At 39.2% G+C, this 15174-nt stretch overlaps 2 protein-coding genes across 5 annotated transcripts in view; one reads left to right on the plus strand and one right to left on the minus strand.

Annotated features, from left to right (window-relative positions):
- Window positions 1–7386, minus strand: part of LOC112399576 (kinesin-like protein KIF20B) — a 30020-nt gene extending 22634 nt beyond the window's left edge. Inside the window, exons 1-2 of the mRNA XM_024744812.1 lie at window positions 7280–7386; window positions 4792–4939 (exon numbers count right to left, since the gene is read on the minus strand). Of these exons, the coding sequence (XP_024600580.1) occupies window positions 4792–4939; window positions 7280–7332 (201 nt within the window). The 5' untranslated portion in view covers window positions 7333–7386. The remainder of the gene's footprint in view (window positions 1–4791; window positions 4940–7279) is intronic.
- An 878-nt stretch (window positions 7387–8264) lies between these two features.
- The window catches only part of PANK1 (pantothenate kinase 1), a 108504-nt gene continuing 101594 nt past the window's right edge, over window positions 8265–15174 (plus strand). For 2 of the 4 annotated variants that reach the window (XM_024744850.1, XM_024744852.1), the window contains exons 1-2: window positions 8265–8380; window positions 14680–14826. Coding sequence is in view for 2 of the 4 variants with exons in the window: in XM_024744852.1 (XP_024600620.1) it covers window positions 14773–14826 (54 nt within the window). In the remaining 2 variants the exon portion in view is untranslated. Of the gene's footprint in view, window positions 8381–8691; window positions 8797–14679; window positions 14827–15174 lie in introns of those variants that run through there. The other 2 variants (XM_024744849.1, XM_024744851.1) reach the window with 1 other exon arrangement.

Raw genomic sequence — 15174 nt, forward strand, 5'->3', positions numbered from 1 at the left:
ACAAAGAAGCAAAGGCAATACAATGGAGCAGACAGTCTCTTCAACAAATGGTGCTAGAACAACTGGACATCCATATGCAAAAAAATTAACCTAGACATAGACTTTACACCCTTCACAAAAATAACTTAAAATATCTGGATGACCTTGGCTTTGGCAATGACTTTTGTGATTCAATGCCAAAGAAATGATCTATGAAAGGAATAATTGATAAGTTGGGCTTCGTTAAAATTAAAGTTTTCTGCTTTGTGAAAGACATAGTAAAGAGAATGAAAAGACTGGGAGAAAATATGTGCAAAAATATATATCAAATAAAGGACTATTACCAAATATACAAAGAACTCTTAAAATTCAACAATAAGAACACAAACTGATTAAAATGGGCCAAAGACCTTACCAGACACCTTACCAAATAAGATATACAGAGGACAAATAGCATATAAAAAGACGTTCCACACTGTATGTCATCAGGAAAATGCAAATTAAAAAGAGATATCACTACACACCTATCAGAATGGCCAAAATCTGAACACTGACAACACCAAGTGCTGTTGAGGATATGGATCAACAAGAACTCTCATTCACTGCTGGTGGGAATGCAAAACGTTACACCCATTTTGGAAGATAGGCAATTTCTTACAAAATTAAACATATTAGTACCATACACTCCAGCAATCACGTTCCTCGGTACTTAACCAAAGGAATTGAAAACTTAACATCCACACAAAATCTGCACGTGAATGCTCATAACAACTTTATCCACAGTTCCCAAAACGTGGAAGCAACCAAGATGCCCTTCAATAGGTGAATGAATGACCACATGAAAACATATTCAACATCTTTAGACATTAGGTAAATGCAAATATCTATCTGATACCAATACATAAAAATATCCATACAAAGGATACAGTACATCCATACAATGGAATATAGTTTAGAAATAAAGCAAATGAACCATCAAGCCATGACAAGACATGGAGGATGCCATGACAAGACGTTAGATGCCTATTGCTAATTGAAAGAAGCCAATCTGAAATAGCTACTGTATAATCCCAGCTATATGATACTCTGGAAAAGGCAACAATTTGGAGACAGTTAAAAGATCAGTGGTTACTGGGGGTGGGGGAGAGACAAACAGGTGAAACACATGAATTTTAGGGCAGTGAAAATACACTGTATGATACCATAATGATGGCTACCTGTCATCACGTTTGTTCAGACCTACAGAATGTACAGCACCAAGAGTGAACCACAATGTAACTATATAGCAAGGACTCTGGGTGATTATCATGTGTCAGAGTAGATTCATCAGTTGTAACAAATGCACCACTTTGGTAGGAGATGTTAATAATGAGGGAAGCTATATGGGGGTAGAGGGTATATGGAAAATCACTGTACCATCTGCTCATTTTTGCTGTAAACATAAAACTGTTCTAAAAAATAGTCTGTTTAAAAACAAATAAGTAAATAAATAGATTGACGACACCAAGTGTTGGTGAAGATGTGGAGAAACTCAACTCTCCTACACTGCCGCTGAGAATATAAAATGCTATTATCACTTGGGAAAAGTTTGGTAGTTTCTTAAAAATGATCCAGCCATTCCAATCCTAGGTATTTATCCAAGGGGAAAAAAATAAAGGAAATATATGTCCATATAAAGATTTGTACACAAAAGTTCCTAGAAGCTTTGTAATAGCCAGAAACTATAAACACAAATGTCCCTCAGCAAGTGAACGGATAAATGGATAAATGAATTGTGGCATATCTAAACAACGGACAATAAAAAGGAATTACCTATTGATACACACAACATGCATAAAACTCAAAATAATTATGCTTAGTAAGAAAAGAGTGCATACTTTATGACTACATTTATATAAAGCTCTAGAAGTACAAACTAATGTTTGATCAGCCGTTACTTGCAGGTGTGATGGGAGGGAGGGATTACAAGGAGGCACAAAGAAACTTTTAGGAGTAATGGAAATATTCACTATTCTTGACTGTAGTGACAGTCTCACAAGCATATGCATTATGTCAAAACTTGTCAAAGACTATACTTCAAATATGTACAGCTTATTGTATCTTAATTTTACTTCAATAAAGCTGTTAAAAATATAATTTACAATAGCATCAAATGCCATGAAATGCTTAAGAATATATTTAACAAAAGCTATTGAAGGCCCCTACACGGGCCTTCAACAAAAGAAGTATAAAACATTGCTAAAACCTTAGAGACCTAAATAAATTGAGAAATATACCACAATCATGAATTAAAACTCTCCAGTATTATTAAAATAGCAATTCTCTCCAAATTGATTCTAGATTCAATGCAATCCCAGTCAAAAATCCCAGTAGGCTGTTTTGTTGAAACTGGTAAATCAATTCTAAAATTTATGAATATATTTACAGAGAACCTAGGAAAGGCAAAATATTCCTAAAAAAGAGAAGCAAATTTAGAGAATTCATACTACCTGATTCCACGTATTATTATAAACCTACAGAAATAGACAGTGAAGTATAGGCATAAGGATAAGCAAATAGGTCAATGAAAGAGAATAATCCAGAAACAGATCCACACATAGATACCCAGCCATTTGATTATCAATAAAGACACCAATTTAATGGGGAAAAGAAAGTCTTTTCAACACATAATGTTAAAGTAACTAGATAAATGGAGGTTAAAAAAATAAAAAAATCAACCAACCAATCAACCTGTATCCCTACACCAACTATACATAAAAACTAATTCAAGATGGATAACAAATGTAACCATTAAAACAAAAGCTCTAACCATTTCTAGAAGAAAATGTTTTAAAAAACCTTCACCACCTTGGGCAAAGATTTCTTAGGACTTACAAAAGAAATCACCGTAAAAGAAAAGAAAGTTAAATTAGACTTCTTTAAAATTAAAAACCTCTATTAATCAAGACACTATTGATCTGATAAAGGATATGTATCTACAATGCATGAAGAACTCTCACAAATCAGTAATAAGACAAACAACCTAATTTTTTTAAGTAGGGAAATTATTTGAAGAGACATTTTACAAGGGAAGGTATAGGAATAGCCAAGAAATACTTGAAAAAGTGCTCATTTCAGGAAATGCAGACTAGAACCACAACAAGGTACTATACACACTCATAAAATTACCAAGTGTTGGCAAAGAGGTGGAAGAACTGGAACCTGCATACGTTGCTGGTGCTGGTACAGTCGCTTTGGAAAAGTCTCAGTTTTCTTATGAAGTTAAATATGCACTTACCATGTGACCCACAATTACTCCTAAGTATCGACCCAAGAGAAATGAAAACGTAAGTTCACAGACAGGCTTGCACATAAACATTCAGAGAAGCATTATTTATAACGGCCCCAAAATGGAAATCACTCATATGTCCATCAAACTGTAAATGGATATGTGGCATATCTGCACAATGAACTACTATTCAGCAATAAAAAGTAACAAATTACTGACACATGATGCATGATGGATCTCAAAAACAACATGCTAAGTAGGGATCAGCAAATTTTTTGTGTGTAAAGAAAAAACACTTAATATTTTTAGGCTCTACAGACTGTCACAACTACTCAACTCTGCCACTCTGTTGCAAAAGCAGACCTAGAAAATAAGTAAACCAATGAAGATGACTTGTGATATTTGATTTTTACGTCATGAAACATGATTTTTCTTTTGATTTTTTTTCTTCAACCATTTAAAAATATAAAAACCATTCTTAGCTTGTAAGCAATACAAAAACAGGAAATATAAAACCAGGCCATTATTTACCAACCCTTGTATTATGTGAAGGAAGGCACACACAAAAGTCTAGTAATGTATAATTCCATTTATACACCAAGAGGCATTTATCCCTTCCTCTCTTCTTTATCTATGATTAAATGAGCTAAAGTAAAAGAGCCTAGCACATGATGGGTATTAAATAATTATTATCCTTTTATCTATGTTCCCTGTACTCCTCTTTGCCCCTCCATCTTTCTTTATAAAATGGGTTAGTCCATCTCTCTAAGGCATCGAAATTAATAATCTAATCTGTAATAAATAGAATATAAATGGATTGAAAGTAAATGTATAAGAAAAAGTCTATAAACACAGCAAACATAGTGACAGTAGGTAGGGTAGTAGAAAGACTTATTTCTTAAACACTACTAAGTTAATTTTTTTTTAATCTGCATTATTTTTTAAACTAAGGCCTGCAATTCCTAGGGGCATAGTGGAATATTTTACATTTCTGAGGGAACCACAGCAGTACTTGACACATGTTGAACACCACAAACTATTAGCTTGAAGAAGTTCAGTTTCAACCTTAGATCACACTATTTCTTTTGATGATGTCATATTTTAGTGAAGCTGGATTTTCCAGTGGTGGTTGTGATAAAAAGCAAGTACGACCCCAAAACAATGAAGAACAGGAAATGCAGGTGGCAGTGTCTAATTTGATCCCAAAGCTTGAGAAGTTGTACAGCACCCCCAACGCACACATTGCCCATTAGTAACTAACCGTGGCTATTGAAAACTAATATTTAAAAATTTCATAAGTTATTTTTTTCTCAAATGGCTACTAGGTCAGGGCATAAATAGTCATTAAGGTGTCTGCACCTACTATGTGAAAAGGAACTGTTATGTATTTAGGGCACCATGAAAAAATTGCTGAGATAGAAGTTTGCCTTAAACCTACAAAGTTTGGAAAGCTCTGCTCTAGTTGTACCTGTCCACAAGTGTGTGTGTGTGTGCCCATTTGCTCTCAATCATGATAATCAACATAATACTTTTCTTGTACTTACCTCAGTGCTTGAAGCAACTAAGGAAAATTCACGAGAGAGGTCAAGCTTAATGCCATCAAAATTTATTTCCGAAGGCCTCGCAACTGGGTCAGCACTGAAAACGTAAGATGGTCTAGGCACTCCATCTTGATTTACATTAGATTCCATTCTGCAAGAATAACAGTAACTTCCTTAGATAACCTTAATAAATCAGCATATAAGCTATCCATAGATTATAAAGTCTGTGAGTCCAGCCCACTACTTCTTGCCATGTAACTACATTTCCAAAAGGAAAACATTAGACTATTTCATCTATAACATGATGACCCATGGAAAGGACAAAAGACAATTATTTACAGATTTTAAATCAAATAATACTGGATACAGCCTACCACTACTATTCATGTGCTGCAGCCTATGCGGAGATTCAGCCAAAGAGATTTCATGAGTAAAGGTAACCCATAAAATAAGAGAGTATAAAACACTCAGACTCTGCCTGAAATCCTCTCAGAAATCAAACAGTAAGGGCGGAGTAAATTATAACCTTGTGTTATTTTAGTTATTTAGTGTCTTCTGAAGAACGTTACGTACAGACTTTGTAATGTTTTAGCAATTAGGAGTCGGTAATCTGGACAATTACTTTCAACTGAATTCTTCCAAATAATGCAAGTAAAAAGTGAAATAACGTATGTGAACATATTCAAAACAGTACCTGATACATCACAGGTCTTAAAAATTAAGGTAAACATGGAATAATGCATCAGTAAACTATTACAACTAAATTAAACATCAAGTCACTAAATTTAAAGGTAAACTTAGGGGTAATCTTCACTGATAAAATATTAACATTAAAATATTTACTGAGAATCTACTAGGCGAACAATACCAGGGAGAAATGGAGAGAGCACTCTATTCTTTGAATATTATGAAATATTCAGAACAGTGACTGCCCACTAGAGTCCTGGTTCAAGAAGGTAGTTAGTAAGGGGCAACCATGGGGGTTAAATAAATGAGCCAAAGATGGCCCCTGTATACTGGCCCTGCATTGTTTACTTCTTCACAGCAGGCCAAGATCATTAGTTCAAAAACCCACTGAGGGGCTTTCCTGGTGGCGCAGTGGTTGAAAGTCCACCTGCCGATGCAGGGGACATGGGTTTGTGCCCCGGTCCGGGAAGAGAGAGGGCACAACAGTAAGAGGCCTGCGTACCACAAAAAAAAAAAAAAAAAACAAAACAAAACAAAAAAAAACCCACTGAGGTATCAAACTCAAATTTTTACACATCTGTTTGCTTTACATATAGCCAAAATAAGCTCATTTTTAACCATTTAGAGCCCAACTGGTTCCCACATCCCATGAAACTGCACCCAACCATCTGCTAGCCACAGATAAAAGCCAGGACTATAAGACCCCAAGCCACTGCTACCCTTTGGAGGTCTCTGACATAGTGACTCCCTACTGTGCTACTGAGCAATGTATCACTTACACAGAGCTGCCTCTCCTATTACCCCCACCCCTCCCAATTCCCTTACCCTCTTCCCCTTCTAGGTGACTGGCCCTTCACTCTAGTCTCTGGAAAGTCTCATGCTGTGGGCAACTTGCCAAGCACGCAAAGTGCCTGTCAAAGTGCTACCCCAGTAAAGCTCCTCGTATGTTACTGCCACCTTGCGGTGTATCTTTTTCCTTGATCAGTCCTGAAACCCCCAAATTCAATACAACAGGGCTGTTTTTGGTTTTGTTTTTCCTAAACTGCAAAAAGAGTTAAAGAAATTACACATTTACCTTCAACAAAACCCAGCAAACTACAAGATCACCAATCATACAATTAAGTAAGTTTAATATCTTTATTGCTTTTTTTATTGTATAATCAGTGACGTAATCAAAATGAGAAAATTACTTAAAGGCAGTTTGATATCAAACATGCAATTTATGGGTGAAAATTAAGAAAAAAGGTATCTGATAGAATAAAAAATAATCACTGATCTAGAATATGGGAGGAAAGTGTGCAAAAATATGAAAGTACTGGCTTGACATTTCATAACTCAAATTTCATAGAAATGCCCAGGAAACTGGAAGGTAAGCTTCAATCTTTGCTTTCAATTAATTTTTGGTTTAAAAAAAACATATTGATAAATCTTTTATGAAATTACTAAGTTAAAAAGAATATTGTACCTCCTTAAAAAAGGTTACAGTAGTTTGTACGTGCTCATATGTTCAGTTTTCAATGAATAAGCTGCCTCTTAACAATTATAAAATTAATGAGATGTACTATCACTTCCTGGACTTTTAGTTAACTTCTACTTATGTGTGGCCTCCCTAACTAGACTAGAAACTTCTTGAGGGCAAGGACCTTGTCTTATACTACTCTGTATCCCCTACAACAAATTCAGAGATTTATGTAGTGATAAAAACTCCCTGTATAGTGGCTTAATAATAATAAATAAAATCGTCTCTGCAAAAAAAAAAAAAAAAAAAAAAAAAAAAAAAAAAAAAAAAAAAAATTGGTCTTACTCTTTTCTAATATTATCTTTAGCAACAGCAAGGTTCAAGACCTCATTTCTCATTTCGGAAGGCTGTTCCCACGACTGAGAAACAGCATCTTTTATCTTCTCTCCAGTGAGATTTCATGGTTGAAGACTGATGAAAAATAAAATCTGCTACTGAATGACGTTTCTGAATGTCATCCACAAAATATAGTCTCAAGAAAAGTCTTCACAACTGATGAGTCCTTTATATTATTTTGCAAGCTGAAGTCTCAGGTCTTGGACATCTAATAAAAAGTACACGCTGTTATGCTGCTTCGGGGTGAACACGTTGCCTTGTTTTAAGAACAAAAACAAACCTGAGTTTGATCACCTTGGGGATTAAAAATAAGCTAACCTGTAAGGCATGACCTTTTGTCAATTAGTCCTTCAGTAAGGAATATTGAAGAGCTGCACCAGGCAGGAATCACTGAGCCAAAAAGTAGAACGAGATGGGGGAAACCTCCCAAACTGGGCGATGACAGCAGTCACTGCACTCGTCACACACACCCCCTTCCGCTTAGCACTGCGAAGCCCAAGAAGGGCGATCCCCGGGCACCGGCAGCAGCCTGTAAATAACTGCACAGACGGCCACCACAGGGCCCCCATCCCTCCCAAATAACAGCACGTCACTTGCCGAGCAAACTGCTCACCTTAGGGATTCAGGACACCAGATTTGGCAATGGACGCCTGATCCTCAACACTAACAGCAGCAACAATAATAAAAATATTAATGATTGCAAATACTTAGTGCCTACTATACACCGGCACTTTCTAACAGGTTTACATATTATCATTTTATCTTCATAAGAGCCCGAAGAGGTAGGTTCTATTATTACCCCCTCATACAGATGAGGAAACTGGCCCAGAAAGATTAAATACGTTGCCTTGCGTCACACAGCCAATAAGCGGCGGAGACCAGATTTAAACCTCAACGCGAGTACAACGGCTCAACCCCCCACAAAAGCGCACCCGGTGGCCCAGGCGTCTTCATTGCTTCGCAACCCAGTTCCTGAGAGTAACCTCAGGGATGTCCCGAGCCCCGTCGGAAGGTGCTCCCACTGCCTGAGACCTTTCCTCACCTCACCTGGTATGTGAGCAGTCCCCCACCTCCTTCCGCGTACCCTCACTTGCAAACGTTGCCCCGCCGGCCCAACCTGGGAGCAGCACCAAGTTATTTTCGTTTTCAAATTCAAACGGAACGCTGGGAGTGGGCGGAGCTTCCGGAACGACGCCCCGGAGCGCAGCCGGCTAGAGCTGTGGGCTTCCCTCCCACCCGCTCCCGGGAGAAGCTTTCAAATTTGGGGGCGGGTCTCGGAATGCCGGGCGACCAATGGGCGGAAGCGGCCTGGTGAGCGGCCAGTGGGCGGAGTTTCCCTGGGGCTCTGCTTGCCGGGCTAGGTAGGGCGCTGCCTCGGGGCTGCGGTGGGTACCACCCTCTGTTGGCGGCGGCGCGGATCTCGGATTCCATCCTGGAGACAATAAAGACGTGGCGGAGGCCCCGAGGTGAGGTAGCTGCCACACTTAGCCCCGCGACTACAACTAGGAACCAGCCAACGAATGGCAGGCCTTGTCCTTGCGGGCCGGAATAGGCTCCGCATCGGGAGAGTCACTTTGAGCGCTGCCCGCACTCGGAGGGTCACTTCCTTCGCTGCATGATCCTACCTGTCGTCCACAGCGGCCCTCGTGGACGAGATACATTTTTCCCAGAAAAGATTTTCAAAAGCATTTTCTCTTTTTGTTTTCTTGTTTTTGCCATTCTGAAAATATAATGCAACTACCGGCGTGAGGCGCTGTACTGTGACAGTCTATCTTCCATGCATAGGCAAGGTCTTTGCTGTGCCCAAAATGTAAGTGCCAGTACATCTTATCTGCTTCTTTTAAAGTGATCCTCTTCTTTTGATGCGGTGTTATTACAGTCATATGACAAGTATTTACTACTTAGGCCATCTCTCCCTGCTGTACTTCATTTTAAAGAAAAGTAACTGCTAACGTTAATTGAGCACTTACCTTGTGCCAGTCATGGTGCTAAGCATTTAAAACTGATTGTCGTACTGATCCTGAGAACAGCCCTGTGAGATAGGTACTGTTATTATGCCCCTTTTATAGGTTTTGAGGAAACTGAGTTCATATGATTAAGTAATTTGCTCAAAGGCATACAGCTATTAATGGTGGAACTGGGATTTTAAACTCAGCTGAATGACTTCAAGACCCACCCTCTCACATGTGATCTTATTTTTGACTCTTGGTTAGTAGCATTTGTAGAACAGTACCTGGTTTGATGAGCTTACTGTCTTCCTTTTCTTATTCTATATTTATATTTCCCATAACCTCCCCCTTCCTTCTCTAACTTCCCACTGCCTCCTTATTCAGTTTGCCTTCTTTATCCACAAAAAAATCATATTTGTGGTGAGCTAGTTTGGAGTAGAGAAGAGGATGCAGGACCAGGAGTAAAAATGAACAGAGAAAGTAGGTGTGAAAGGGAAGAAAGGAGGGAAGATAGAATAAAACTGTGCTTTACTGTTCCGGCTGGAACTTAAGTCTTTAAGGGGCCGCTGTGTCAAAGTCTCCATTTCTCCTTCAGGCACTTCTACCCCTAAATCTGCCCTTCCTGCCGTACCTCATAATGCCTTTATTGCTTTTACTAGCTGTTACTGATTTCCAGCTCCAGGTGCTACATTTATTTATGTTCAATATATATTTATTGAAAACCTTCTATGTGCCAAACACTAGGCTAGGAGTCAGTTGAAACAGTGGAGGAGAGCTAGCAAAACAGACCCTAACCTTCCAGGAGCTTATAGTCTAATAATTGAGAAAAAATTGCAAAGACAAATAATTGAGAAATTACAACTGTACTGAGTGGTTTGAAAGAAATGTTTAGAGCTGAAAGACTATGTCACAGGGGAACCTGAGCAAATAATGTTTGATCTGGATCTCCAAGGGTCATTCGGCGTTAACTAGGTTTAAAAAAGAGAGGAGGGCTTCCCTGGTGGCGCAGTGGTTGAGAGTCCGCCTGCTGATGCTGGAGACGTGGGTTCGTGCCCTGGTCCGGGAGGATCCCACATGCTGCGGAGCGGCTGGTCCCGTGAGCCATGGTCGCTGAGCCTGCGCATCCGGAGCCTGTGCTCCGCAGCGGGAGAGGCCACAGCAGTGAGAGGCCCGCGTACCGCAAAAAAAAAAAAAGAGACGAGTAAGCACTCCAGGCATAAGGAATATAATACCAGGCACAGGGGCAGGATAAATACTATACAAGATCCAGTGGATTCTCTGTCTTATTTTATTCTAGCTCCCAGAAGCATTCCACACAGTTTGTTTCATCCGCACAGTTAAATGTTTCAGCCTTGAAACTTCACTTGGCCTCTGGGTCAGCAAAAGGTTATTCTCTCCTTGTTTACTCTTAACCTTACTAGCTGCCCAGCTTAGTCTTCTTTTCTGTCTCTTCTGCCTAAACTCTAAATTATGGGAATCCTCAGAGCTTGGTTTTGAGCTTCCCCCCCTCCCCCACCTTTTTCTCTCCTCTACAGTATTCCTCTTGGCAAACTCATCAACTCCCATGGATTTAAATATCTTTATACTGATAACTCCTAAATTCCTTATCCTCCCCAGACCTCTCCTCTGAACTTCAACCAAATGCAAATATCTCATTGTCCACTTATCATCTCCACTTGGATGTATAACAGACATCTCTAACTTAACATATTCAGTATGGGACCTTGATTTTTCATTCCAAAACTTAAAGCCTCTCTTCCCAAATCTCTGTCTCAGTAAATGACACCACCATGTATCTACCCTGTTACTCATGAGAAAGAATCATTTTTGAGTCCTCCTTTTCCCTCACCACTCTCATCCAGCTCATAAATGTATCTGTTGTACTTTTGTGTTATAAGTGAAATAAATACTCCTTTCCCTTTTCATTGCTCCGACCACTGCAGCCTCCCATCTGTCTACCTGCTTCAGGTCCTGTTCTCCATTCTTTATAGGGCAACGAAACCAATCTTAAAATGGAAATGATCATGTCAGTCCCTAGCTTAAAGCCCTTCAATGAATTTTTAGAATAAAATAATATTTATATGGTTCAGTGAAGAAAAAGTGCAAAAGAATATACAAAGTATGCTAACTCTTGTGTAAGCAAGAAGGAGAAATGAGAGTCTACATACTTATATGTATGTATACCACACACCCATTTTTGGCCTATTTTTGAAGATAGAAATACAAAAACTATAAAACAAAATTAGTTGAAAATGGTTATCTATAGGAGATGGGAATATTTTGCAAGGATTAGTGATAGGAGTGTGGCTCTCTGAATAAACTTCTTTTTTAAAAAAAGAGGACTTCCCTGGTGGCGTGGTGGTTAAGAATCCACCTGCCAATGTAGGGGACATGGGTTCGATCCCTGGTCTGGGAAGATCCCACATGCCGCAAAGCAGCTAAGCTCATGCACCACAGCTACTGAGCCTGCTCTCTAGAGCCCACAAGCCACAACTACTGAGCCCATGTGCCACAACTACTGAAGCCTGTGTGCCTAGACCCTGTGCTCCAAAACAAGAGAAGCCACTGCAGTGAGAAGCCCAAGCACTGCAAGGAAGAGTAGCGCCTGCTCACCGCAACTAGAGAAAGCCTACGTGCAGCAGTGAAGACCCAATGCAGTCAAAAATAAATAAAATAAAATTTTAAAAAAGAGTTTTGCCTTTTCAAAAAATTAAATCTAAAACAATGGAAATAAAAGCAAGCCCTAAAATTTAACACAAAGAAAGAGGTGAACTTACCTGTATATCAAATTGTCAGCATAGCCACACAGAGAAAAAGAACTTCTTCAATTAACTTGAGCATAGTACTCTATATACTGGAGTTAGGAGTTGTGGGATCCAATGTAAGAGCAAAAGATATGTAAATTAGACATCAATAACTTGGTTTAGTAGGTTTGATGTTTAAAGTGGTATTGGTTTAGTAATCTTGAATCTATTATACATGTGTTATAGGAAAAAGCAAAAGAGTAAATATATTCATGTTGTTTGGTACCAGGGTTCTCACTGTGGGAGAAGGGAAATAACAAATATGGTATGATAGAAAGTAAGGAAGAACCCCATGATGATGGATTTGAGTTGGTAGTAGAATGACATTATTATTATTATTTTTTTATCTTAATTGGGTCCACTGAGAGGGCCTGAAGATCTGGAAGCTCTGGCACCCCAGTAACAATGAGCACCCCTAGGACCAAGCCACACAAATGGTTTCTAAATACCATTTATCACTAAGAGGAACCAGTACTCCTTGGAGAAAAGGCTGATTCCAGGACTGGAGCAGGGAAATTATAAAGTGAGCCTAGAACATTCTTGTCAGAAAGCAAAGAAGTCCTTAGAAATTAATAGGGTCATTCCTAAAGGACACTGGATCTGGCCTAAAGGGGCTTCCACTAACCATGCTTGGAACAATTTGAACCTCAAAAAGAATAAGAATAATGATGGTAATAGATTAAAACAGGTTTAATTTTTTTTTTTTGCTGTATGTGGGCCTCTCACTGTTGTGGCCTCTCCCGTTGCGGAGTACAGGCTCCAGACGCGCAGGCTCAGCGGCCATGGCTCACAGGCCCAGCCGCTCCGCGGCATGTGGGATCTTCCCGGAGCAGGGCACGAACCCGTGTCCCCTGCATCGGCAGGCAGACTCTCAACCACTGCGCCACCAGGGAAGCCCAGGTTTAATTTTTTAAGTCCTCTTCGTTAGCGGGGTGGATGGGGGAGAAAAGGACTAACAATGAAAAGCTCTTCTTTACACAAGAATGCCAGTTAATGAATGCAAAAATGAATGCAAAAAGAATAATAAAATATTCCCCATATTGCAACTCCCATTGTAAAAATTGACATAGATAAAGCTTATCAAAGAATACTAAAACAATGGATAAAGGATGCTAAACCATTGGCTAAAAGGTTGTTGGGGAGCAGGATATTAACACTATCTCAAAGAATCACCCTAGAGATTAACTCTTAATTAGGGGAAAAGGTAACTTTACAATGTAGAGATTTATTTATGAGACATACCTTAATCAAGTGAGGAAACAACATCACCAGTAATGGGACTATCTATCACCTGGTACTATTTGTGCCAGCAATGTTTAACCTGAATCTAATCACGAGTAAACAATCAGAAAGTAGAACATCTTACAAGACAACAGACCCAGGCTCTTCAAAAATGTCAGTGTTCGGGAAAGAGAAAATCAAAAGGTGGTGGATTGCTTTAGTCAGGAGAGAGGTGTTGCTAAATGAAATTCATGAATCTTGATTGGTTCATAGATTTTTTTTAAAAAGTAACTGCAAAAAACAATTTGTGGACAATTGTGGAAATACAAATATGGACTACAACGTAGATGATACTGAATCAGTATTAAATTTTGGACGTGTGATAATTTGTGACTATGTAGAACTATGTCTTTGTTTTGGGAATATGTTTGCTTCAGTATTTAGCAGCAAAGTGTCACAGTGTCTGCAACTACTTACCTTCAGAAGATTTGGGGAAAAAATAAAACAAAAACAAAATAGAAAGATGTTAGGGAGAACAAAAGAACAGAGAAAATAGAACCAAAAAAGCAAATGTGGCAAAAAGTTAATAATTTGTGGATCTAAATAAACGGTATAGCGATGTACATTGTGCCACTCTTTCAACTTTTCAAAACAGCTTGGAGCTTTTCTAAAATAAAAAGAAGAGGGAAAAAACTTCCTAATTATTTACAATGGCCTACCAGGCCCTACAGGACCAGGCGCCAGCCAATCTCACTCCCCACTTTCTTACCTTTGTGCAGTGAGTTGATCTACTCTGGGTACCGCAAACACACCAGGCTGTTTCCAGCATATGTGAACCTTTGCATGGGTTCTGTCCACCTGAATTCTCTCCTCCCCATTCATCATGTGGCTCACTTCTCTTCCTCCTTTACATCTCATCTATATAGTATTACCTGCTTAGAGAAGACTTTCTGTCCATCTTATCTCACATGACCCTCTTTTTATTTGTGGGCTCAATTCCATTTTCCTACTTTTTACAACCAGCAATTATTATATTTTTTATAATAATTATTATATGTCTGGTTTTTGTTGTTCTCCCACCTCCTAAAGGTAAGTTCTGTGAGTACAAAAACTGTGTTTCTCTTTGTCACTGATGTATCCTCAATGACTCCATAAATACATGGTGATCAAATAAATATTTGCTGAACAATGAGCGAAGGCTGATGTGCCTGGGGTGGGTAGGTACCACGGAGAGGGACGGGCCAAGGCTAGATCCCACAAGGCTTAGTCAGCTCAGTTACTGATTTGGGTCCTTATTCTAAGAACAATGAGAAATCAATGGACTGTTGTAAGCGTGCGCACCCTACAATACAATTTGCCTCTGTGTTTTGAAAAGGTTAATCTGGAGCAGAGAATAGAGTCAGCCAAGGAGAACGTCCTTGAACCAGCTGGGAGGCTATTGCAGGCATCCCAGCAAGAGGTGACAATAATGTGGACTTGGGAGATGCCTGAGCAGATGCAGAAGACTGGACGGATTTCAGAGGTATTTTTTCCCTACGCTTTCCATTTCAGCACCAGCCACTGGGTTTTCCCTTAGACACATAGAGCCAACTTGACTGGGAGATGCTTAAGATTTAGTCCCCATTCCAAATAATTCCCTTGAAGTGAACATTAGCATAAGATGAAAAAATTGTTACGTCAAGCCGATGGTCACAGCGTCTACTGGTAGTAATAGCTAACATTTTATGTGCCAGTTGCTATTCTAAGCACTTTACATTCATTCAATCCTACATACCCTATATTTTGTTATTAGTATCCTGCATTTAACTGAGGAGAAAACTGAGACATGGCACTATTGAGGAATAGTAAAGGTATCTGCTACGTGGAGGTG

Source organism: Neophocaena asiaeorientalis, unplaced genomic scaffold, assembly GCF_003031525.2.
Source record: "Neophocaena asiaeorientalis asiaeorientalis breed wild unplaced genomic scaffold, Neophocaena_asiaeorientalis_V1.1 scaffold131, whole genome shotgun sequence".
Lineage (NCBI taxonomy): Eukaryota > Metazoa > Chordata > Mammalia > Artiodactyla > Phocoenidae > Neophocaena > Neophocaena asiaeorientalis.